This window comes from Hyperoodon ampullatus (assembly GCF_949752795.1).
Source record: "Hyperoodon ampullatus genome assembly, chromosome: 10".
Classification (NCBI taxonomy): domain Eukaryota; kingdom Metazoa; phylum Chordata; class Mammalia; order Artiodactyla; family Ziphiidae; genus Hyperoodon; species Hyperoodon ampullatus.
Window position 1 is genome coordinate 10,302,167 of NC_136923.1, and position 25,473 is coordinate 10,327,639.

At 41.5% G+C, this 25,473-nt stretch overlaps 1 protein-coding gene across 2 annotated transcripts in view; it reads right to left on the reverse strand.

The window, feature by feature from the left end:
- GRM7 (glutamate metabotropic receptor 7) overlaps positions 1-18,297 on the reverse strand; it is a gene marked incomplete at both ends in the record, with an annotated part of 809,284 nt that extends 790,987 nt beyond the window's left edge. For both annotated transcript variants that reach the window (XM_079713568.1, XM_079713567.1), the window contains one exon: positions 17,779-18,297. In XM_079713568.1, coding sequence (XP_079569694.1) covers positions 17,779-18,297 — 519 coding nt within the window. The remainder of the gene's footprint in view (positions 1-17,778) is intronic.
- Between the last annotated feature and the right edge of the window lie 7,176 nt (positions 18,298-25,473).

Sequence of the window (25,473 nt, forward strand, 5' to 3'; positions counted from 1 at the left end):
TTGTAGCTTGCAGCTTCCTCTCTCCTTTCCTTTTTAGGACAAACGTAGAGCCACTTGATGAAGGTGGTGGGTCCCTGAGTAACTGAGCAGAAAACTGACCCTCAGACCACCAAAGTCCACACTGCACTCCTGAGTGAGTGAGAAATGAACTGTCCGTGTGTTGCTCCACTGAGGTTTAAGGTTTATTATTTAGTGTTTAACTAATGCATTTTTTCTTTAAACCTCAGTTGCCTTCTCTGTAAAATAAAGTATTTGAAAAGGATCAACTGTAAGTTTCTTCCATTGCTTCTATTTTTATCTTAGTTTTTAATTCTCAGAAACATTGCACACATTTTACCTTTTAAGTTAGTAAGTCTACTTTTTTCTCCACAAAGACAGGTTCTTCAAGTTATGGAGAAGTCATAGCAGACTGTTGCTTCAGCTCAAGATATGCGTTCACATATGAGATGAGAAGGGTGAGGACCCAGAGAAACGCCTTTGACAGAGGCGAGTGAGAGCATACTGAAGAATGTTTAGTAATATCAAAGAATTCAGATGGGAGAAACGGATGGGTTACATCTAACAGATTTGCTCAAAGGAATTTTGGAAAGGCAAATATGTGAAAATGTATAGCAAAGACATGAAATCCCTTTTGGTCCCTAAATGGATTTCATTACAAAGACGTGCATATTGCAAATACATGTACCATAACACTTCTCTGTCCACTTCTAGAATTTTCTAAAGCCTGACAGAACATCTGCAGAGAGAGGATGTCATTCCAAGATAGTCGACTGCAAGTTACTAAATTAAGATAAAAATGTCCTTAACCTTGAACAGTTTTTAAAGAGATTTTAGAAGAAAGGAGCCCTTCAGGGGGTTGTATAATTATATAATTGTACCCTTTCTAAAAGGCTATTTACAGATACATAATGTTTCCCCTCCATTCTTTAAAGTAAAATATAGGATAAAAAAATAGTTTGGGGATAATATTTGTTTGGGACAGCAGGCACTGCTAATCAGTACCACTCTCTCCTTGTTCCTTACTATCAGAGCCCTGGTTTAGGAGACCCTATTATCCTGAAGGCTAAGGTGGCCAGTTTAAAATCTGAGCTGATGAGATCTAAGTGCAAGTCTGCTGACCATCTGTGGTAAAAAATTTGCTCTCTGATTTAGACACTGCCTTTTTTTTCTTACTTGATTTTTTTTTTCCTTTTCTTTCTTCCTGCCCAAATTGTTGGAACACTATTGGAGATTCTGGGGTCACTTTGAAGCTATGTGGACGTGCTAGAGATGTGGAAGCTGGAAGAGCTAAGCAACCCAGTCCCCTGGGGATGCCCTTCAGCAGCTGGACTAATGCTAGAGGGACTATCTCCAAACTTCCTGCTACCCGTGGAAAGTAAGGTAAATCACTCATTCACTTTCTCTTACCTACTAACTGATCCAGAACTCTAACCTCAGTGTTCTAGAGCCCTTCTCAGTATCCCATAGTCATACTCGTGTTCTGGACTCCTGATCATCAGACTTGCTTATAGCAGATGTGTGGGGAGGGTGGGTTCTTCTGGAAGCCCTGATACTTCCTCCCCTACCCCCACCACACACAAATAATGATCTTTATGTCCACTCATCCTTCTATCTACACTCAGAGGCCAGGGCCCCCAGGAAGGCTTCACTGACAACCCTTTACTCCTCTCTACGTGCAGAAAGGGTAGAGGTGTGGGCTCTGGAATCAGACTTCCTAGACTTGAATTCTTAATCTGTTACTTACCAGTTTAGGACTTGGGGAAAGTAGTTACCTTCTCTGGACACCCCTGTAAAACAGGAACACTAAGTAGCACCTATGTACCTTACTGAAAGGATTAAATGAGCAAATGCAGGTAAAGTTCTTATAATTTTTTCTTGGGTCAATCAATTCTAGCTGCTATTGTTACCTTTGGCTAATTTAGGGCAGAGTCCCTTTGCCCTCCTTTGGTTCTCTGGGCCCGTCTCATTCACAACACACACAATCGCATACTGCAGAGTTTTGAAAGGTGGTTCTCAAAATGTGGTCCCTGGGCCAGCAATATCAGCCACACCTGGGAAGTGGTTAGAACCCTGGCACTGGAGCCCAGCAATCTGTGTTTTAACAATATTCTCAGGCAAATCTGATGCACACTAAAGGTTGACGACAACTGAGAACATCTGTCTCAGACTCTCCTGGAGGCATTCACCAAAAATAGAGTTACAGGACCTTACACCTGACCAGCTGGAGAAGGGGTCTAGTAATTGCCCTGGTTATCATGCTTGTCATGATTTTTCAGCACATAAATGTTTGAGAATCACTGCCATTTTGAATGTGTGCTTCATTTGTCTGTTTTTCCAGTGGACTTTACTTCCTTGCAAGGAAGGTTTGTGAAGATTTGTTGCTGTCATTTGCATTATTAGTTTTATTATGCTAATTCTAGAATCTCTAGTGCATAGTGCAATCTCAGGCAGGAAGTAGTGGCTCATTAAAACAGGTATCCCAAAAGTCTTAGTAGAACTTCAAGATTAATTCCTTCAGGAAGAGGTAAAATCATCATTATATGCAGATGATATGATACTATATATAGAAAACCCTAAAGACTCTACATGAAAACTACTACAACTGATAAACGAATTCAGCAAGGTAGCAGAATACAAGATTAACATACAGAAATTGGTTGCATTTCTTTATACCAACAATGAAATATCAGAAAGGGAATGTAAAAAAACAATGCCTTTTAAAATCACAACCCCAAAAATAAAATACTTAGGAATAAACCTCACCAAGAAGGCAAAAGACTTATATGCTGAGAACTGTAAAACATTAATAAAGGAAAGTGAAGATGATTCAAAGAAATGGAAAGACATCTCATGTTCTTGGGTTGGAGGAATTAATATTGTTAAAATGCTCATACTACCCAAAGCAATCTACAGATTTAATGCGATCCTTATCAAATTACCCATGACATTTTTCACGCAATTAGAACAAATAATCCTAAAATTCATACGGAACCATAAAAGACCCAGAATTGCCAAAGCAATCCTGAAGAAAAAGAACAAAGTTGGAGGCATAGCCACCCCAGACTCAGACAGTACTCCAAAGTCACAGTAATCAAAACGGCGTGGTATTGGCACAAAAACAGACATATGGATCAATGGAACAGAATACAGAGCCCAGAAATAAATCCACACACCTCAGTTAATCTTTGATAATTTCTCTTTGACAAAGGAGGCAAGAATATATAATGGGAAAAAGACAGTCTCTTCCACAAGTGGTAAAGTTGGACAGCCTTATATAAACCAGTGAAGTTAGAACACATCCTTTCACCATACACGAAAATAAACTCAAAATGTCTTAAAGACTTAAACATAAGACATGACACCATAAAACTTCTAGAAGAGAACACAGGCAAAATATTCTCTGACATAAATCATACCAATGTTTTCTTAGGTCAGTCTCCCAAGACAATAGAAATAAAAATGAAAATAAACAAAGGGGACCGAATCAAACTTACAAGCTTTTGCACAGTAAAGGAAACCATAGACAAAATGAAAAGACAACCTACAGAATGGGAGAAAATAGGTGCAAATGATGCGACCAGCAAGGGCTTAATTTCCAAAATATACAAACAGCTCATACAACTTGATGACAAAAAAAGCAAACAACCCAATCAAAAAAATGGGCAGAAGACTTAAAGAGACATTTCTCCAAAGAAGAAATACAGATGGCCCATAGGCACATGAAAAGATGCTCAACACTGCCAATTATTAAAGAAATGCAAATCAAAACTACCATGAGGTATCACCTCACACCAGTCAGAATGGCCATCATTAAGAAGTCTACAAATAACATATGCTGGAGAGGGTGTGGCGAAAAGGGAACCCTCCTACAACACTGTTGGTGGGAATGTAAGCTGGTGCAGCCACTGTGGAAAACAGTATGGAGGTTCCTCAGAAAACTAAAAATAGACCTACCATATGATCCAGCAATCCCACTCCTGGGCATATATCCAGACAAAACTATAATTCAAAGACACATTCACCCTGATATTCACAGCATCAATATTCACAATAGCCAAGACATGGAAACAACCTAAATGTCCATCAACAGATGAATGGATAAAGACGATGTGGTACATATATACAATGAAATACTACTCAGCCATAAAAAAAGAATAAAATAATGCCATTTGTGGCAGCAACATGGATGCAACTAGAGATTATCATACTAAGCAAAGTAAGTCAGAAAGAGAAAGACAAATACCATGATACCACTTACATGTGGAATCTAAAATATGACACAAATGAACCTATCTATGAAACAGAAACAGAATCAGAGACAAAGAGAATAGACTGGTGGCTGCCAAGGGGGAAGCAGGTGGGAGAGGGATGAACTGGGAGTTTGGGACTAGCAGGTGCAAACTGGTTTATATGGATTGGCTAAACAACAAGGTCCTACTATATAGCACAGGGAACTATATTCAATATCCTGTGATAAACCATAATGGAAAAGAATATGAAAAAGAATGTATATACATATGTATAACAGAGTCACTTTGCTGTACAGCAGTAATTAACACAATGCTGTAAACCAAGTATACTTCAATAAAAAATAAGTAATTAAATTTTAAAAAAGATTAATTCCTTCAGAAGAACAAGTACTACACACTCACAAAAAAGCACCCTTTGAAAGTTTAAATTTTTGAATTTCTTTGCCACTTCCTTAGTTTTGATCACCTTGGACAATATGTTTTTAATATTGACTTTTTAAAAAAAATTGTGTTTCAGTGTTTGCTATCCTTAGAGAGACAGAAACAGATAAGTACAACTAAATACTTATTTTTCAAAAGTCTCAAAAGTATAAGGGAAATGAAAGTAATTATATCTTCAAATGATTTTGGGGTATGTTTCTAATTTCATACTTCTGATGCTATTGAAGATTAAAACTGTATTAAGACATTTGAGACATGCTGCATTGGTATTAAATGAATTTAGTTTTGTGTAAAGTTGTAGAAATATTTTCTTCAGCAAACATACCTGCAGATATAAAATCACAACCATAAATCTACAAAAAAGCAAGCTATTGAATGAAATCTGATTGGTTATTTCCCTGTAGTATGGATCTGCTAATAATTTAATTTACTACTTGCTAACAGAAGCCAAAATTTAAATATACATATATATATGTGTGTGAATATATATACATCTTCAATTTTAAATCATTCATATATATGGTTTTATACTCCCTGAATGAATGGAATTATAATAAAATGATTCATGAGTTCTGCAGAAATATGATGAGACTTTAGATCTTTATGTTAGTTCCCTACAAAACCAATTTATGGCCCTAAGATGTACCTTTCCACCCAGCCCCATCCCTACCAGGATCAAATATCACTGTAAATGGAAAAGTCAACAACATAATCAATGGCTAAGTTACAAGCCAGTGACGTCTCAGAGGTTTGATAGAGGAAATTCAGATTTATCATTATATGTAAAAATAAGATGATATGAAGAACTTAATCTAAAAAATATTACCTGGAGATCTATAATCTCTATAATAGTGCTATAAAAAGTAAACAGCTAAAAATCTATTTAGATGGTTTTCCTTATAAGAAAGCATTTTTCTGTATAACTTTTAATGTACTATTGATGAGAACAATTCAACAAAATTCAAATAAATATCTGCAGATGTTCTACAAGAAGAAAAGCACAGAGTTAGTGCGACAGGGGATAACTGGACTTCAGGATGAGTAAGACCCTATACTTGACCTCAATAAATTAACATTAAATACAGTGGATGAGTCATGTACAGAATGTCAGAATTCTAAAAGGCCAAGCTAAGAACCAAAAGGAACATGTGGGGATTCTTAAGAAGGAAATAAAATATTGGTTAGTTAATTACAAAAAGGCAGAAGGGAGTAGGTTCCCTTTGGCTGGTCTTTGAAGAGATCACTTCCTTTCCCCCCTAGTCCTGAGGCTAGGGTGGCATGGGCAATAGAGGAATATGGGGATTGAGAATCATTTCTACTCTCACCAGAGTGGCTGGAAGCAGATTTTCTTACCAGGATGTAGTAGTATGCTAATATTTAAGGGTTCTTGAGGTCAGAGAGAAGCGTTTGAATACTCAGGCTCCATCTCTTGCTGTGGGTCAGTTTCTTACCTTTCTTGCTGTGGGTCAAGTTTCTTACCTTTCTGACACCTCAGCACCTTTATCTGAAAATTGGGGATGATGGTAATGTCTCCTACCTGAGTGTGAGAACTACATGATATAGTGCACAAGCAGGGCTAAATCTGGTGCCTGGCACAAAGGGCTCAGTACGGTGAGTGTAGTGACAGTAAAGGCAAAGATGACGGAGGTAGTGCTGGTGTTGCTTCTGCCCCCAGAACAGGCTCTGACTGGGAGAGAGTTAAAGCACCTTTGGGTTCATGGGGGTTTATATATAAGCAACGGTTGATCAATGTGAGCCGGTTGTCCAAATGATTATGTGCAATCTAAGAAAAAAATGGGCCTCGGATTTGCTCAGCTACTTAATAATATTAGCAGTGGTAGTAGTCAAAGAAGCTAAATTTTATTAAGTGTTTATATGCCAAACAATATGCTGAATGCTTCAAAAGGATTTACTCACTTATTACAACCAGGCTATATGCTAGGTCCTGATAATGTTATTTGTCTCTTTCAGATGTTGACTGATCCTCAGAGGGGTTACAAAAGCACCTAAGATCCCACTGTCAGTACCTGAGGGAAATGAGTTCAAATCCAGCCTGTCTGACTTGTGCTTAATCACTAAGGTATGAAATTAAGCATGTTGCCCTTTGCCTGATTCTCCTTCTGAGGCCTGAATATTTCACTTAGTTCCCTGAGTGCAGAAGAGAGAAAATTCTCTCTCCTTGATCCCACTTGGCATCAACATCCAACTCCCCTTCTCAAAACGGGTTGCTTCAACGAGCAGCAATGAATGCCGGGTCGTGGTCCAGTCACCTTGATGACTAAGAGTCAGACACTAGGGAAAGAAAATGCTCTGGGACAATCCTACCCTTGTACAGAAACAAGACAGAAATGGGGGGACAGGGCAAAAGATAATGGAATAAGGCATAGGAAAAATAGCACCTGGCATCGTGATAGTAATAATAATAATAGTAGTAGTAGTAGTAATAGTAATAATAATAGACTTTACTATGCTCTAGGCATTGTATTAAGTGCTTGGTGTAAGTGACTTCATTTTAACATTGAAAACAAGTCTATGAGGATGAAATATTATTAACATCATTTTATAGACAGGAGTATTGAGGTTCAGGTAATCAGGTAAATTGCCCAAGCTCATATGGTTAGCAAGTGGAAAGCAGAGATTTAAACCAGCACCTACACTCCTAACCATTATGCTATAACCATTATGCTGAAGACATAAGAATTCCAATGGTCTTTCCCCATAACCCACTCCTGCATTCCAGACTTAAATAGTCCAAGTTCAAGAGAGAGCAAGCTTGGAGCTGCCACTCTTCAGTGAGTTTCAATCATTTCAAAACAGTGTATTTGCTAACAAGATGCAGTTCCTGTGATAATCTTCTCAACCAGGTGTCAAGAAACAGGAAGCAAAGATTCAAGTAGCAGTATGTTCCTACTTATGAGGAAGGTGGGACAGCATAGTTGACACTGGGCTTAACTGCTCTGGAAAACGTGGTCCCAGTAGGCATACACGCTGATACATTTTCCCCACCTACCAAATACAAAAGCAGTATTTCATTTCCATGTTGCTCTTCAAAGTTCCACCTCATTCGTGCCTGTCATTCATCCTCTGGCCTCTTCCTGTCTCCACTTCTGTACAGAAAGGTGCTGAGTCTCTGCTCTCGGATACGAAAAGGGTGTGTTAGGAGAGGGAGCCACGGTACCTCAATGTCTTTTTTTTTTTTCATCTTAATTCTATTATGCCAACTCCACTGAACTTAATTAGAGTGAACACAGAATTACACAATTACCCTCTGTTCTATTCTTCAGATGTTATATTTTGATAAAATTTACTACATGCTGCTCTCCCCTTGAACACCAGATGAACACTAGAAATGGATGTGTGTTGACATAAAATCTGTTATAATTACAATTAAAGTATAGCTTACATAATGATAGTGTTAACATAAAATTATAGATGTGTAGAGACAACGTGGTCATGCATTTTTTAGTATAAGTACACGCTTAGACCAATATCTGTTAGCGGAATGAAGATGGAAGAGAGTTTTGGTTAAGCCACAAAGGCTGTTTAAGGACTTGCAGATAGCTAAGGGGAACTCAAAGACCAGTAAGATAATATTTCCCCTGCCATGTTTTCAATTGCAAAGTGAAGGGAAGATGTGAAAGTAAGTATCCCTATGGAAATTACAAGACAAGTACATTTTTTTCCTTGAATACCTGGGTAAATGCTTAAATTCTAATGTATATCAGTGATGCAAATTTTCAACTGAGTTTGATAAATTATAAAATAATAATTACACATATATGTATATAAAACTGCATGGAACTAGACAGTTCAGAATTACTTCTAATTAAAGAGGTACCCTATGACAACTAACTTAAACCTTACAAAATATGGTTCCAAGTATCCTATCAGAGTGAAAAGCAGGAGACTGAAAGGTTTATTGTAAATGTTTGTAGTCATGGTGTCTTAGCTAAAACTACTGTGTCACAAATACTATTAAAATAATTGTGACATTTTATTCACTTCTACTGCAAACAACAAAACAGGTATTTTTTCATTTCAGGTAATTATTTTAGCTAATAGTTATTAAATGTTTTGAGAAGACAGAGTGCTAATTGAATTACTTCATTTTATCTTTAAAATAGCACTTCCATGTAATTATTCTTAATATCTCCATTTTATTAAAATGTATCTCTAGTTTAGACCTTTCTTCAGAACTGCAGACTTGTGTATCCAACTGTGTACTCAGCACCTCTACTTGTATGTCAAGAAAACATCTCAAATCTTATACCTCCAAAACTGGTCTTTAATCCCCCAAACATGCTCTACCCCAAACTTTTTCCATCTTAGGTGACAGCAGCCACACCTTTCCAGTTCCCCAGGCCCTAAATCTCGAATTCACCCTTGACCCCCTCTTCCTTTCCATTCTTGTATTCAATCTACCAAGAAATGCTGTCACAACCTTCCCAATGTGCCACTTCTGAGAATTACCAGCTGCTAGCAGCCTGGCACAGGCCACCAACATAGACCTCGAGGATCCTGTAGTCACCTCCCTAGATTCTCCCTGACTCCACTCTCTCCCTACATCCTCAGGACCACAGATAGAGTTATGTTTTTCAAACAAGAGACAGTTCATGCCACACCTTGGCTAAAATCCTGCCCTTGGCTACCTACATTTAGAGTAAAAGACACAATGCATGTGATGGCCTCCCAGGACTTACCCAGTCCATCCCATAACATATCTGACCTCCAGCCCTCCTGCTGGATGGCCAGGGTGGCCTCCTTGATATTCCTCCAAGCTGCCTGGCATATTTCTGCCTTAGAGTTTTGGGACTGGTTGTTCTTGCTCCCAGGGAGAGGTCTCCCCCTCATACATCTGACAACTCCCTCACTTCAAGTCTTTGCTCAAATGTCAACTTATAAAATGCACCCTGACTACCCTATTTAAAAACAGAACCTACCTGTACACTCCTCCAGCACTCCCAACCCAAGCCTCTTCAGTGAGCTTCACATCCTTTTCCTTATCCCGTAGTGCCCATCAACTTGTGACAAAGCATAGAATTTATTTATAACATCCATTTCCACACGAGAGTGTAAGAAGAGAGAGAGCATGCAAGAAGGAGCACGCAAGCAAAGGCTCTTGTCTAATTTATTCATTGATATGTCCAAGCATAAAGAACAGGAAGATGCTTGATAAATATTCCTGAAAAAGATATAGATGAGGAAACTAGTAGTAAAGCTCAGAAAGTTTAAGTAACTTCCTCAAGGTTCTAGAGCTAGAAGAGGGTCACAGTAGAATTCACACTTGGGGATGTCTAATTTCAAATCTCTTAGCCTCTCTGCTATCTTAAGTCCATGCAATTCAGGATTTGTTTTAATCAGTGCCATGGAAATTCTCACTCCACTGAATAGTATCGCTAAAGTGTTCTCTGTCTAGATTTATATATATATATTTTCCATTTAAACAAAGGAAACAGAAGAGGGGAATTCATCATGGGTTATTGCGGTAATTTTACAGCAATTTTGGCAATAATGACATTTAAGTAATAGTGATATTTAATGATAGCATAATAATAATAATAGCTCTTAAATGTAATGAACACGAATCACATGCTAAACTCAGTGCTAAAAAATTTCCATGTATATTTTGTGCAAAATCCTTATGAATATTCTATCAGATGAGCTTTATGTGTAACTCCACCAGGCACGCTTCTCTTACTCCGCTTTCAAAGATAAGGAAATTGATGAGAAGTGTGGTAACCGTTTGATCAAGATGAGACTGGTAATAAGTTGTGAGTATGAATTTAAATTCAGGTCTAACTCCAGAATTTGATTCTTAATCCCTACATGAAAATTCTGATAATTCCTTTGAGAAGAGTATGTTTTCTCCTGGAAAACATCCCCCATTATGTCTGCCTGTGTTCATACCTTCAGAACACAGTCAAGTTTAAAACATGATAAAAATGTTTAAATAGTGTGCTTTAATAAATGGAAATATCTTCATCTAAACAATAACACAAAAAGGCAGGCTGAGTCCTTTGAAGTGGCTTCGTTGATATCTTCCATCCAGAACAAGAGAAGGAGTCAACAGCTGCAGAGTAAAGAAAGCACGAAACCCAGAGATGGAGGATTCTGTAAATGACCAATTACAAGACTATTAAGCCACACTTTCATAGCAAGAGGCAAAATATTCCATTAAACTGAAAATTCTTCTACCCCTCACTCCAAGGCCCATACAAACATTAATGTTGCATTTATTAGGATGTATTTCCTGTGCTCTATCAACTTGACTTTCAGCAACTGTATTAATACAGTCCTTTCGCTTTGCACATATATCTGAACGATGGATTCCATCACTGGAGTTCTGTAGAAAGAGTGGAGTGAATGAAGTAAAGTTTGGGAAGAGCCATCATAATCCATAATGATGGGCACTGAATCAGGACAAGAAGAAACCTCTCTTCTCATTTATTTGAATGAAAATTCTACTATATATTTATTGCCTCTGTACAGGGCCATCTGTTGAATAATGGAAAACAAGCATCTTTCATTTGGAGGTAGGATTTGTGTGCTCAAGTTTCTATGGGCGTGCAGAATTCATCTTGTTTTAGAAATGAAATAAAATGTAATTTCTTACTGTAAGTAGATGTGGTTAAGCAACTGGCAACTTTGATGTCTTTAAATCACTGCAGTTTCGGTGTAGGCAAATCTATAATTATTTCAAGCACTTCTTTATTGGTGCAACAATTGAGCAGTGTACATAGTGGTCAACAACCTGGGCATTGTCAGACGACTCTAAGTTTGAATCTAGACTTTGCCGCTCACCAGCTATGTGACTTTCAGCTATGAGAATCACTTTCTTCAGCTTTACAGTGTGGATTATTATATGCCCTTTGCAGAACTACTGTAAGAACTAAATGTATATGGGCACAGTGGCTCACAGTAAGGGCTCAAATTAGTACTGTGGTCACTACTCGTAGTATTGAAAAGAAATTAGAACTTCTATTCTCATAAAGTGAGATATGTGTCCCTTTATCATTGTAATTTCATATCATTTTACTTTTGACCTTATAATTTAATAGCTTGATCCAAGAAACATTTAGCAGTAAATATAATTGAAAGAAGATTACTTGTCAAACATGAAATACTGTAGTATCAAGTGTGCTGGCACAATACTCTTTTCAGATAATTAACCTGTAAAAATATGTTATTGTCTTCTTTTGAATTAAGCACATTGAACATATATATTTACTGTGCCAATTGGCGAAAGGTCCATTAATTAATCAGTCTAACTATATGTTGCATAAATGTCTTCTACACATAATCGCATATGTATTTGAGTTGTTGGGAAAATGTGTTTGAGATTGTTCTTTTTTGCCTATTTAAAGTAAAAGAGGGTGAGAAGTAGAGTTAGGCTTAATGTACTTTGGACTCCGTTATGCCATGAAAATGCTTCTGTGCCCTGGAGACAACAACAAAAGATTTGCTTTAATGACAAGAATCAAGTATCTTCTAAAGCTTCCAGGTAGGAGGCCTATAGGTTGCAGTTTATATCAGAAGTATTTGCTCTCTCTCTCAACTGCATCTAGATGGGAAAGATGTGGTCACAAATACTTCAAGGTGATATAGTAAATGTTGGAAAGAGGGGGGTAGGAGGCAGGGTTTTGAATATCTCAAACCTGAGCTAGAAGGATTTTATTTAAAGAAAATAGCGGATATTATTTTTCACTTAAGGAATGCCAGTCGGCAAACCTGACATTAATGTAGGAAATTAGCTCTTTTAGCTATGATGTTTTCAAATGCACATGGCTGAAAACAAATTCAAAATAGTCAAAGGAAATTTAAAAACAAAAACCAAACAACAACAACAACCTCAACAAACAAGTACTGGAAATTCAGGATGCAGCCATATTCAGATACAGTTGGATCTAGAAGTTCCAGAGTATCAGCGGGGTTCCAGCTCTCTCTCCATCGCTCAGCCTTGCTTACCTCTGCAAGACCTTATATTACAGGAAGTCTCTTCTTGTGCTGGATGGTCACTGGGAGTCCCAGAGTCATATCTCCCCAGCTTAGAAATTCCAGAGAGAAAAGACAATTCTTCCACTTTTCTCTGAGAGAAAATTCCTGGGGAGGAGTCTGATAGACTTAGCCGAGGTCAGATGCCTACTCATGAGCCAATCACCTGCTTTACTGGAGTTCAGTCCCTCATCCCCGGGGCGCCTCATCCCCGGGGCCCGTGAGGAGGCAGGATGTCATTATCAGGCAGTTCTCCAAGAAAAGCCTGCTGTTTTTGTAAGATGAAAAGGGAGAGGACATGGATAATGAAACCTGTATCTGCTTCTGTAAAATCCACAGAATCTTACTCCCTGCCCCGTGTCGATGACCATGCAGTAAGCTGACCCAGGAGGTCATTTTTCCCACAACAGTCTTTATATATATGACTAAGGAACACACTGGTAAAAGAATATGGGAGAAAGTCTGAGTATGAGAAGTCAGCTAGACTGATATTAACTAAAAAAGCTGTGTGAAAATATCCTTAAAAAGTTGCCCCCAACTCACTCAAAGTCCAAAGTTGGAGCTGGAAATACAATGTCATGGAGTTTGGATAAGAACAGGTTTTCTCCAAGCTGAACTATGACACAGAGATTAGAGACTTCTAGAAACTATACTTTTTCAAAGAAAAAACATCACGTGAGAAAAATGAGGCCTAGAAAAATTAAATGACTTAAGGTAACGTAGCTAATTAATGGCAGGACTGAGACTAGAGTATACTTTGTGTAATTGGCTATGGTCTTTTGAATCCATGATACAACTTCTATATGTAACAAATTTGTTAAACCCTAAATGTTTATGAAATTCAAGTAATCCATTATCTGAAGTATTCTTGAAGAGAAAACATCCAAAGACTTCTTAATTGTATGCATATACATACATAAAATACACGTGGAGGTAACTTCAAATATAGTATGTGCCTCTCTTCCTTCCCTCTCCGCTCTTTTAAAAAAATGCCCCTTTAAAAATTGCCCACTCACCATCTGTTAGGTAAATATGCTGAAACACAGTAAATGTGGAGACAGAAATTGTTATAGAGACTATTCCAAATGGCACTGACACCTGTATTTATGAAATTTTTAAAAGGGTAAGTTAGAGTTGTTTTTTTTTTTTTAAATCCCACTATAGTAACACCACATCATCCTAGGTGCCCAGTTCTATCCAATTACATAAGATGGAGAAAGAGAGAAAGAGAGAGATCGAAACAGAGAGAGAGAGAGAGAGAGAGAGAGAGAGAGGAGAAAGAGAAAGAAGAAAGGAAGAAAACCAAGTACTTATGTATAAAATGTTGCTCCCAAAGTTTGAGATTATACTCAAGCATCAATGAACAGAAGGAAAACACCTACAAATTTACAAATGTATTTCATTTATGGTACGAGGGACACAGGTTTAGATTTGCAACACGCTCCCACAGGGGTCAAATTGACCACTTTTTTCTATCTAGTTGCTCTTGAGAGAACAAAACAATTGAAACAGATGCCATTCAATTCCAAGTCTATAGCTTAGACCATGTCACTGCACATGAAATATTGTTCATTCAGAATCAGCACACAGCAAGAGTAATTTATACTCTGAGTGTTTGCTCTCAAGTCAATAGCAGAGAAGCCTTGAATAAAAACGTTCCCATTACTTTCCATTGTAATATATCTTACTTATAGCCCATGAAACAGTGGTCAGGGGAGATTTATTCTTTGGACACCATATTATATAACCTCTCCACTTTAAGCCATCCCCCACTCTGCGATTATTTTTTAAATATGTTACCCGTAGTCAATATTAATTTACATTTAATCTTTCTTAGCATTAGGAGAGTATTATTTTGTACAGGCTCAGAAACAAATCTCCCGAAATTCCTCCCTGATGCTCCCTTCAGGCTGAAAATGCATTGCAGGGTGGCTGCAGTGACTTAATTCTAGTTGGCAGAGCCCTGGCCACACACTAATTTCATTAGCCTCAAATTCCTGGATTTGAAAGATCCACTGAATATGATTCCTGTCCTCTGACATGTCACTTACTAACCAATTCAGTGTGCATACAGAGGAGAGAAAGGACTTGCTCAGCTCTGGCCCACCGGCAGGCAGATGAGAATTCCGAGTCAGAGACACTGTTTACATCTGAGTGGCCATTCTTGCCTGGGTCCTCATTTTCAGGAAAGAACTGCATTCCAGGCTTTGCTGGCGGCTGCAGCGTTTGTTGCATCCATTACTATCTCCTTATTCCTTCCTGCCCCCCAGTGCTTTGCATCCCCCATTTAAGTCACTAAGTCTTCCTTCCCCCAGCCTAGAAGCTTACCTCACCATAAATTTTTATCTCAAATGATAGGCTTGGCACATTCCCCACAGCAACCCACAGGGACTGGGGGAAAGAAAACTCAAATCTCTGGAGAGCTAAGAATTCAACCATTTAGAGGAGTTTCTTTTATACAGGACAGTCTTCATTGAACTGAACTCTGCAATCCCAGAGAAGATTCACCTACCCGTTCTTTTCCTCTTTCCCTAAAGTGACTGTGCCTTTGAACAATGGGTCTGTGTTCCACTGTTCTCTCTATTCATTTTGCAGGTTTACAGAGGCTGGGAAACTGGGGACTGGACTTACATGCCAGGGGCTTCTAAGATCACACGCAAAAATAAGGCTACTGGAAGAGATTGTTGGAATCTGTCTCTGTATATTTGAACATGGGCAGTGGTTAACCAGGATGCTCACACCAAGCTTATGTCCAGCTTGCAGCACAAGCTACAAGTTGGTGCATCCCTCCTACTACCAGCCTCTTCTCAATAAATGCAGGTGAAAACTGGAGGCTCTTTTCCCTCAGCTGTTCAATCCAACATGAATAGCTGCAATTTGCAAATTAGAGGAAAATGACAGTGTTTTCTCTGAATGGTTTTGGTCCCAACCCACACTGCTAATGCTGGCATTCAGTTCCTTTCCTTCCCAGCCCAGGGAACGGGGGAACTAAGCATAAGGCAAGCGTTTTCTTTTCTTGCAAGTGCCTCAGATCCACACACCAGAGAAGGAATCAGCTCCCCCTGGAATCTTTTTCAGCAAACAATCCTTCAGCCTAGTCTGCAAGCTCTCTCTTGACTTTAAGATTTCACTCTTTTTTCGACAGGCAGGCCCATCTGCAGTACTGCCCAAGCTCCATGTGAAGTCACCAAAATAATTTAAAAAATGTTAAACAGCAAATGTGCCTTCAACCCCCAGAGCTCCAGTGAAAATACTGTGAGTTGCCCCTGTGGTTCTCAGGTGACCTCTGGCCTCATCCTCCCTGCAGCGCTGCCTCCTCAGGTTCTCTAGTTTAAGCTCAGAGGTAAAGGAAGTGCTTCTGGGTTTTGCTTACAACAACCCAGGCTCTTCCTGAAAGCATTACCTCAAAGTGAAGGCTGCCCAGAAGCACTTTTGGCCTTCCAAACATCTAGACATCTCCATGGTGGCATACTCAAGAGGTGCTAGGGATGCTCAGAGGCTCAGAGGGGCCGTACCAGGCTGCAGCCTTAGACAGGCACCCCTCCTTCTGGCACAAACACAAACTTCATACTCCTGGGCGCTGATGTAGTGACGGCTTGAATCTCACAAGGAGCCCCCTCCAGAAATCCAACATGCTTCAGGAAAGGCACTTGAGAGGGAGCCAACTCTTTAGATACGGGGAGCATAAGGGTCAGCCAGAACATCTGGAGAAGGGATTAACTGAGTCTGGGTACTACCAGGCAGGGAGAGAGCTGTGCATTAGGAAAGGATCACTTCAAGATAGAGATGAACAAAAAACTTGGAGATAGGGGTAGAGAAGGAAAAGACAAGCAGAAATTGAAAGGGAGAAAATAAAAACACAGAGAGAAAAAAAAAAAGACAGCAGGGAGAGAGAGACACAGGAGAGAGACACACAGGAAGAAAGACAGAGAAACAAGAAGAGAACCCATAGTCACGCAAACCCTGAAACTCAATTTCTTCATCCAGAAGCCATCCATCTATACCCAGGGTGGCACAGGAGCCCTGGGGCCGAGGCTGCGGGAGCAGGCATTAAGAGAGCACTGCAGCACCGCCCACCGCTCAGCTGGCCCGATCCGCTGTCCTCGCATCTTCCGCCGTCGCCCGCCTGCAGCCGGAGCTGGAGGACCGCCCGGCCTTGCTCAGCGCACCCTACTGCCTCCCTCCAGGCGCCTTCTTGTCTGGCCCTGAGAATCGTCCTCAAAACCCAGGACTGGGGTTGGGGGCTGCGTTAGGGAGGTCGTGGGAAAGGATGGGAACAGGGTGGGTGCAGAGAAAGCGATTCTGTTTCGCAGTTAGCATGAGCTCACCTCCGGGCTCTGAGCTGGCAGGAGTAGAAAGCTGATCGCCCGGCTCCTGCCAGTGGCCGGATCGCAAAGGCAGTTTAGACGGTGCAAACAACTGCCCAGAGCAAATCACCTGGGGTGCACGTCTGCGGGTGGCATCTCCCCACTTGAGGACAGTCCCCACGCCTTCCGCCCCATGCCCTCGCAGAGACAGGTCACAGGTCGGGAAATCCAACCCGAGCGAAATGGGCAATTAACGTCCAAATGTAGGTGAAGACCTAGCCTTCGGTTTAAGAACTGCCTCCCTAAGCTCTTCTCGAAATTTTCCAAGGGAGCTGCAGCTTGTCGGGCGGCTTGGGGCAGGGAAGCTGGGGAGTTGAGAAATGCCTAGTTTCTAGGCGTCTTCTCATCTTTCATATTCCTTGCGCCTCACTGGCTCTCACAGGAGCCCGGCACTTTTACAAGCCTGTTTTGGAACCATATTTCACTCTAATGCAAACCCATTTAAATCATCGCCTTGTTTTTCGGAGACTGTTTCTTGTAAATGGGGCCATAAATCCAGAATGTCAACCCGGATGGAGTGGAGCGCGGACAGGGGAGAGATGGAAGGGAAATGAATCTAGCAGGGAAAGTACCTCCTCGGGTGAGGTGGGAGGGATTCGGCAGGATCTCCAGGGTGGAAATGAGCGAAGGCTGACCAGACCCCGCACCACTGGAGTCCAAGCCAGCCTTCAGGATAAAGAGCGCGGGGAGCTACGGCGCGCTCTGCCCCGGAGGGAGCGCCCCCCTACCTGGAAAAGCCTCAGGATGTTGGCTACCATGATGGAGACCGAACTCCCCGAAGCCCCAATCACTCCAACTACTTTCTCGGGCTTGACGAAAACCGGAGGCTCGCCGTTGGTGCAGCGCACTTCGGAGGTGTCCTTCTGGATGAGCGCCTGGACGAAAGTGAGCGACTGTTCGAGCGCATAAGTGTCCCTGGAACAAGTGTCCAGGATCCGCGCTCCCAGCGTCACGTTGGGCAGCAGGTTGGGATCGCTGTTGATCTGGTCCAGGGCGTAGAGCATCGCTTCCAGCCTGTGGATCCCGTTCTCCCTCTTGATGTCGCCGCAGGGCACTCCGCTGGGACCCTTCGCGTGCACCGGGAACAGCCCCCCGAGGGTGACGTCCCCCTCGATCCGAATGGAGTGCGGGGCGTACATCTCCTGGCCGCGCGCCGCCGCCGCCAGCGCGCACAGGAGCACCTCCAGCACGCAGCAGGGGAACTTCATCAAAGTCAGGGCGCGGAGCAGCTTCCCCAGCTGGACCATGCTGCTCCCGCGGCTGCGGTGGTGGCGGCGGCACTGGAGGGGACGGTGGCGGGCTCGCCGGAGTCCTGGCCCCTTGGGGTGAGCTCCTCCGGGGAAGCCCAGGGTCTCCTGCGGGCGAGGAGGGTGGGGGCGCCCGGGGAAAGGCAGCCGGCGAGGGTGGGGGGTCCCGCGGCGCCTGCCAGCTTGGGGCGCCGTGCGCTCTCGGGTTCCCCGGCCGGCGCGCCGCGCTCGAGCTCGCGCTCGGTGGCTTGCAGCTCGAGCTCTCCAACAGCCCAGCACTGGGGAGAGAGCGCGGAGGGCTATCGCTTTAAATGCGCGTTCGGCTCCCTCTCCTCCTCCGCCCACTCCCTCCCACCCTCGCTCGCTCTCAGGCTCTCCCCACCCTTCCCAGCTCCCGCCCTCCCCACGGTTTTGCATCATCACGCAGGGAGGGGCTGCGTGCTGAGGTAAGGGGGGTGGAATGGGTGGGCGGCTGTGGGGGGGGGGGGGGAGTGCCTCCGATTGGGAGTTTCGAGGTCCCCAGAGAATCTGGGGATTGCAGGTCGCAGGCGAAGGCTGTGCTCCTGCTTCTGTCTCAGTGTAGAAGCCGCTCGCTCGCCCGTCTGCACCAACACGCACATTTTAGGCACAGGGTGGCATCAGCCCAGCACAGGGAGGTTCTATCTGGGGCTGACTGCTTCCAGCCCTGAGGTCCGGAGCCGGGGCTGTCAGCGCAGGGAGAATGCGAGGTAGTCGGAAGGTGATGCCGCCAAGCATGAAGGGTAGTAGGGAGACCCCAGTCTCTACTGCTAATTCGTCTGTGCCAGTTTTTCCTAAGAAAAACACACATACACACAGGAGCCTGATTTATGACCTGAAGAACCTTTACACAGAGACTTCTCCGGGGCCAGGCACTGGGCTAGCCTGTGGGGAAAGACGCCAACAAGAAATGCTGGGAATGGAAATGCATCTTTGGTCTTCAGGGGTTACTGTTGCCGGAGCCGGATGAAGTAACCCTGGTCCAGTAAATCTGTGGCGGATTCGCTCCTTTTCTTCCTTTCATCGCAAGAGATGGAACAACTGAGAACTCTGCAGAGCGCACTTTCTTCTCTGGCGCTGACAGGTGTAAGGCTCCCTCCTACCCATTTCCAGAGATGCTTTTGGGCTGATGTCAGGTTTCCGCGGGCAGGAAATAGCAAGAAAGAAGTGACAGTAGGAGGAGCAGACAGAAATCTCCCCATCGATCCAGTGATCCAGTGATCCATTCTTTTTAGCTGAAGACTTGGGGGGTTTGGGGAGTGGAATCAGGATGCCAGAGCAGGTTGTAGTGCAGTTAGGAAGCTGTTTTTCAAAGGTGTCCCCTTCTGCAGGTCCAGCCCAAACTTGGCCCGTTAAAGCAACAAGTGGCCCTAGCTCCTACACAAGGAAGGGCAATGTATCTGACCTTGGTGCCCACGTGTACTCCTTATGGTGGTCTCTACTCTTGCTGAGACTTTCTGTTGGAGTGCAGCAAAACTGTCTTATACAGAATTGAGGGTGCAGAGAAAACCAAAAACAAGACTATACTTTTTGTTGTAATGTTAGTGTACTAAAGAAAAATGTCCTTGCACATAAACAAAACAACACACACACACACACACACACACACACACATCTAAAAAGTCAGAAGTTGGGTAGTTGGTTGTCTCTTCCACCAACCGCCTGTATGACCTTGGCACTTCTGTTCCTGTGCCTGGGTTTTACTTTCCCCATCTGTAAAATGATGAAATTGAATTGTATGTTTTACAGGTTAACTTTTAACTTTCAAATCCTCTGTTGAAATAGGCCATGAACCTCTGGCCATGGTGTTCTTTTTAGACCAATATCCTTTGTTGCTTTATGTGTAGGGCACCCGTTTTTTGATACCCAAACAACACTTCAAACATTTCCTGGTACAGAGGATTTTTTTGTTTTTTTGTTTTCTTGTTGACCACCTATTTATCTTCCTTCTAGGGAGAGTCCAGTCCATCATTTTCTTTTCAGACATGCCCCTCCTCCAGGTTTCAATACTTAAGGTTTGAGGAGGAAAAAACCTTCTGGCTACAGTGTTCAAGGAAGGGAATAGAGGCTAACAAGAGTTATGCAGGGCTAATCCCTGGACTTCTGCTGGAGTAAGGAGGGTGATGACATAGGGTTACCACCACTGTCCAATAGACAATCCGTGCTGAAGTTAAAAGAAAAAGGAGCCTCCTTCCTCTAAATGCTTTATGTATATCTTTTGGACAATGTTACACTATTTGATTTTGTAAAAACATACCCTTTTACTGCCATCTTCAAGAAAAATGATGTAAAAAATATATGAATCTACCCCTGTATACAATGTGATCATCAATCACTCATAGATGTGATGCCCTCCTATGTAACTGCACACCTTGTGCAACCTTATGCTGTGATGGGCCCGCCCCTTCCAGCCAGCCCTGGAGCTGCGAGGGTATAAGCCTGTAGCTGTGCCAGAAGCTCCCACATAAACAGGGAAATATTTGAATCCCATAATGAGAGATACCAGAGAGGAGAAAAGGAAGAGAGAAGAAGGGGTGGGGAAGAGAGAAAGGGACCTGGTTAAAACATGTGAACTCCTGGATCCACATGTGCCTGAAAGATTGCCTCTGTTTTGTTTGTTTTTTTTCAATTATATAGTATTTTATTTCTGTTGTTTGAAGTCAAAATATCCTCTTGTGGGCTTCCCTGGTGGCGCAGAGGTTGAGAGTCCGCCTGCCGATGCAGGGGACGCGGGTTCATGCCCCTGTCCGGGAAGATCCCTCATGCCTCGGAGCGGCTGGGCCCGCGAGCCATGGCCGCTGAGCCTGCACGTCCGGAGCCTGTGCTCCGCAACGGGAGAGGCCGCAACAGTGAGAGGCCCGCGTACCACACACACACACACACACACACACACACACACACACAAATATATATATATATATATATATATATATATATATATATATATATATATATATATATATATATATATATATATATCCTCTTGTAACTCACCGGTTCTGCTATTCAATACATTGGATCAAAAAGGCTGGAACAAATAGATATCCTGTTAAGGCAGCATTAGCTAATTTGGAAAGGGGGAAAGAAGCAAAGCAATAGAAAGGCATCCTTGGGAACACAAATACTGTGATCCTAGTATTTAGGCATCAGTACCTCAGGCTATATTTGATAGAGACTGTATCCTTATTTAGTTTTTAATTTAAGGCTATTTATTAGGCACTTGGTGCCAAAAACTATATTTGAAGAGCTGTGTTACAAGTAATAACACTCGATTTTTCACCTGCCCATGTGAAGATCTACATTCTCCTCTTCCATTTCCAGGTCACAGCTTGCAATTGCTCAACAAATAGTTCTTGGCTGACTGTTGAATGTTGCCTTATTCTGTGTTCTCTCTTTGCTCTGCTCATTCTCCCCGAACATCTGGCAGCAATCATTATCTTCTTTTTGTTGCAGTCATCTGTGTGCATGTTTTATTTCCCTTGCTAAGCTGGAAGATCCTTGAGGGTAAGGGGCTAGGTATTCTTTATCTTTTTATCCCGGACAATGTTCAGAATGGTGTTTTGTACCTAAGAAGCACTCATGTGTTGAATGAATCAGAACTGGTTTGCCACTCCCCACTGCCTTTATTTCACAGTGACAGAAACATAAAGTGGGCAGAGCAGAAAAGACGGCAAATAAATTGTTGTCCTCTTAGTCACAGAATGCAGTTTCTAGAACTTAAAGAATAATTAGTAGATTTTGAAATAATTTTGTTTTACAAAAATTGCGTAAGATTGAAATACTCTAACCTTAAAGCTCTCGATCAACTCTAAAGGAAGGTTTTAATTGGCTCTTCCTGAGTCAAGTGTTTATTCCTGGGCCGATAACTGGGGCCACTGCCATAATAGAAAGTGTGATTTGTTACCAGAGAAAGAGGAAAGTGATGCTGGGCTTGCAAGATATTTATATCTTCAGCCAGAGTGCACAGGATCTGGAACTTAATAGGTGATGCAGTATTTGTTTGAGATTATATGAATGAAAAATCTTTGTGTAAGAGTGATTAATCTAAAACTTGGCCAGTCATTGTCCTAGTGTCATATTAAATTAGAAGAGAATCTAGTTTTAGGCACAAAGATCATAAATATAAAATGTGTTCCCAGGCTTGGTTCTGTGTAGTCAGTAATCTATACTCACCCAGGCATTAATAAAAATGAAAGTTAAGGACTCAGTCCTAACTTATATGCTTAGCATTGTATTTTGTTAACAATCTCAGCTTTATTTTCTTTGTTCTCCCCTGTCCATCATCTTCTGCAGAAAATAATGTCTCCACTTTCAATTCCCTGTCTATTTAAATCCAATTTGTAATTTATAAAGTTGTCCTCCTTAAGGACTGCTGCTTCTGCCAAAGTAATGTACTCTGGCTATTATTATACTCTTCCATCTTTCATGTAGGTCTCCATCCATAAGTTTTGTTTTCATAGCTTTTTTTTTTTTTTTTTGGTGGTACACGGGCCTCTCACTGCTGTGGCCTCTCCCGTTGCGGAGCACAGGCTCCGGACGCGCAGGCTCAGCGGCCATGGCTCACGGGCCCAGCCGCTCCGAGGCATGTGGGATCTTCCCGGACTGGGGCACGAGCCCGTGTCCCCTGGATCGGCAGGCGGACTCTCAACCACTGCGCCACCAGGGAAGCCCCCAGCTTTTTTTTTTTTTTTTTTAACACAATCTTACATTTGCATTGCATTACTGGGTCAAGGTCACTTTTTTCTTGGTGGGGCGTGGTGGGGGGGAGAAAAAAATTCTATCTCATCTGTTGTACTTTCCTGTCATACTTACTTGTAGTAGATATCTTGTGTCAGTTACTCCATCTATTTCCTGATTCCATCTTTTTAAGGAGCTCTGATTTTGTACATTCCCCAAGTTGGTAGGGGCGGGAATGTTCCTGATGTTCCTTTGGTAACATCATGGGCTAGCTATTCCTCTGGGAAAGAACCCCTCTCAGTCTGTAAGAGTTGAGATGGAGCTGTTAACCTCAGTGCCTCAACTATCCAAGCTCAGGTGTGGGCACACATCTAGTGTTGGCAAAATTGAGCCCTCCTTTCCCCCTGCTGAGGCTGAAGAGTTCAAGGATAGGTAAAGGACCTCAGATGTTATGTACTGATACTTGCGTAAGGCAGATCTATTCCTCTTGACCTCTTATCTAGGAAGACAGAAATGGGGGCTGCCAGTAGCTGTCTTTTCCATCATATGGATAAACCACAACTGATAATAAAATCAACCCACGTAGAGAAGCAGATCAAATATACAGAGAGAAAAGGAGAGCCCTGATGAGTCATCTGAGACTCTGGATCTGGCGATGGCTGAAGCTGTATTTGCCTTGGAACATTCCACTTGGTCCCCCAATATATTCCATCCCTTGCTTAAGCTAGTGATTCATTTCAGTTGAGTCTCTCAAAACTGAGGATACTAATTTAGATTGTTATTGCTTAAAGATAAACAAATAATTTTTAAAAATACCTCCTGATTCTTAGATTCCTGTGAGAATGAACTATAGAAAGTTTAAAACTCTATGACATGGAGTGTGGTAGTAGTCTTAGAGTCACCTCTTAACATGAATCCAGAGCTTGAGTATATGATATAAAGCTCCAAATGACAGTGACTGCAAATGACCAATTGAGTGGGAAGTAAGATTAAAACTTAAGAAGGCTGGAGTATAACTGTGAGTTTTTAAATTGTCTTAAAATCACAACAATTTATATTTATCTCATGATAAGATGAAAACAGGAAAACAATGATCCGAAGTCTACAGGATTCAACAAAAGCAATAAAAAGAGAGAAGTTTACAGCAATACAAATCTACCTCAGGAAACAAGAAAAATCTCAAATGAACAACCAAACCTTACAAATAAAGGAACCAGGAAAAGAACAAAGTCCAAAGTTAGTAGAAAGAAAGAAATAAGACCAGAGCAGAAATAAATGAAATAAAGACTAAAAAAAATTTAGAAAGGATAAATAAAATTAAGAGCTGGTTCTTTGAAAAGATAAAATTGATACACCTTTAGCCAGAATCATCAAGAAAAAAAAGAGAGAGGACCCAAATAAATAAGAAATGAAAGACGAGAAGTTACAACCAACACCACAGAAATATAAAGAATCATAAGACATTACTACAAACAATTAAACACCAATAAACTGGACACCCTAGATAGAAGACATGGACAAATTTCTAGAAATGTTACAATCTCTTAAGACTGAATCAGGACTAGAAAATGTGAACAGACCAATCACCAGTAATGAAACTGAGTAAGTAATAAAACACTCCCAACAAATAAAAGCCCAGGACCAGACAGTTTCCCAGGTGAATCCTATCAAACATTTAGAGAAGAGTTAACACCTACCCTTCCCAAACTATTCCAAAAAATTACAGAAGAAGAAACACTCTGAACTCATTCTACGAGCCCAGCATCACCCTGGTACTAAAACCAGTCAAAGACACCACAAAAAAAGAGAAAATTACAGGCCAGTATCACCAATGCACAAAGATGCAAAATTCCTCAACAAATTATTAGCAAATCGAATCAAACAATACATTAAAAGCATCATACACCATAATCAAGTGGGATTTATCCCCGGGATGCAAGGATGGTTCAGTAACAGTAAATCAATCAATGAGATAAACCACATTAACAACTTGAATGCTAAAAATCATATGATTATGTAGTATAGGTTTTTGTATGTGTGTGTCAGACATATAGGGTGTGATAGTTCACCTATCTAAACCTAGTAGTAAATCTAAAGTAGTAGAGTTTCCTTTATCTTTTAGAAGAATAACACCCTGCTTACTTATGGGCCATGGATGCATTTGAACCTGCTCATTGAACCTCACAGATTTCTTGAATCAACCATGATGTGAGGTTTATTCTGTTTCACTGGACATCTACTGTCTGTGAGGCACTAGCATGGGCAGTTTACATGCAGTGAGTCAATCTGTGAGAAACCTATAAAAGAGTTACTATTTGTATTATTATCCTAATTTTAGACAAGAAATTATTATAATAGCTAACACTTATCTGGAACTTCCTATGCCCCAGGTACTGCTTGAATGGCTTACACATGTTGATTTCTTTAATCCTCATAATAAACTAAGGATTTATCTCATCCCCAACACATAAAAGGCAGGTA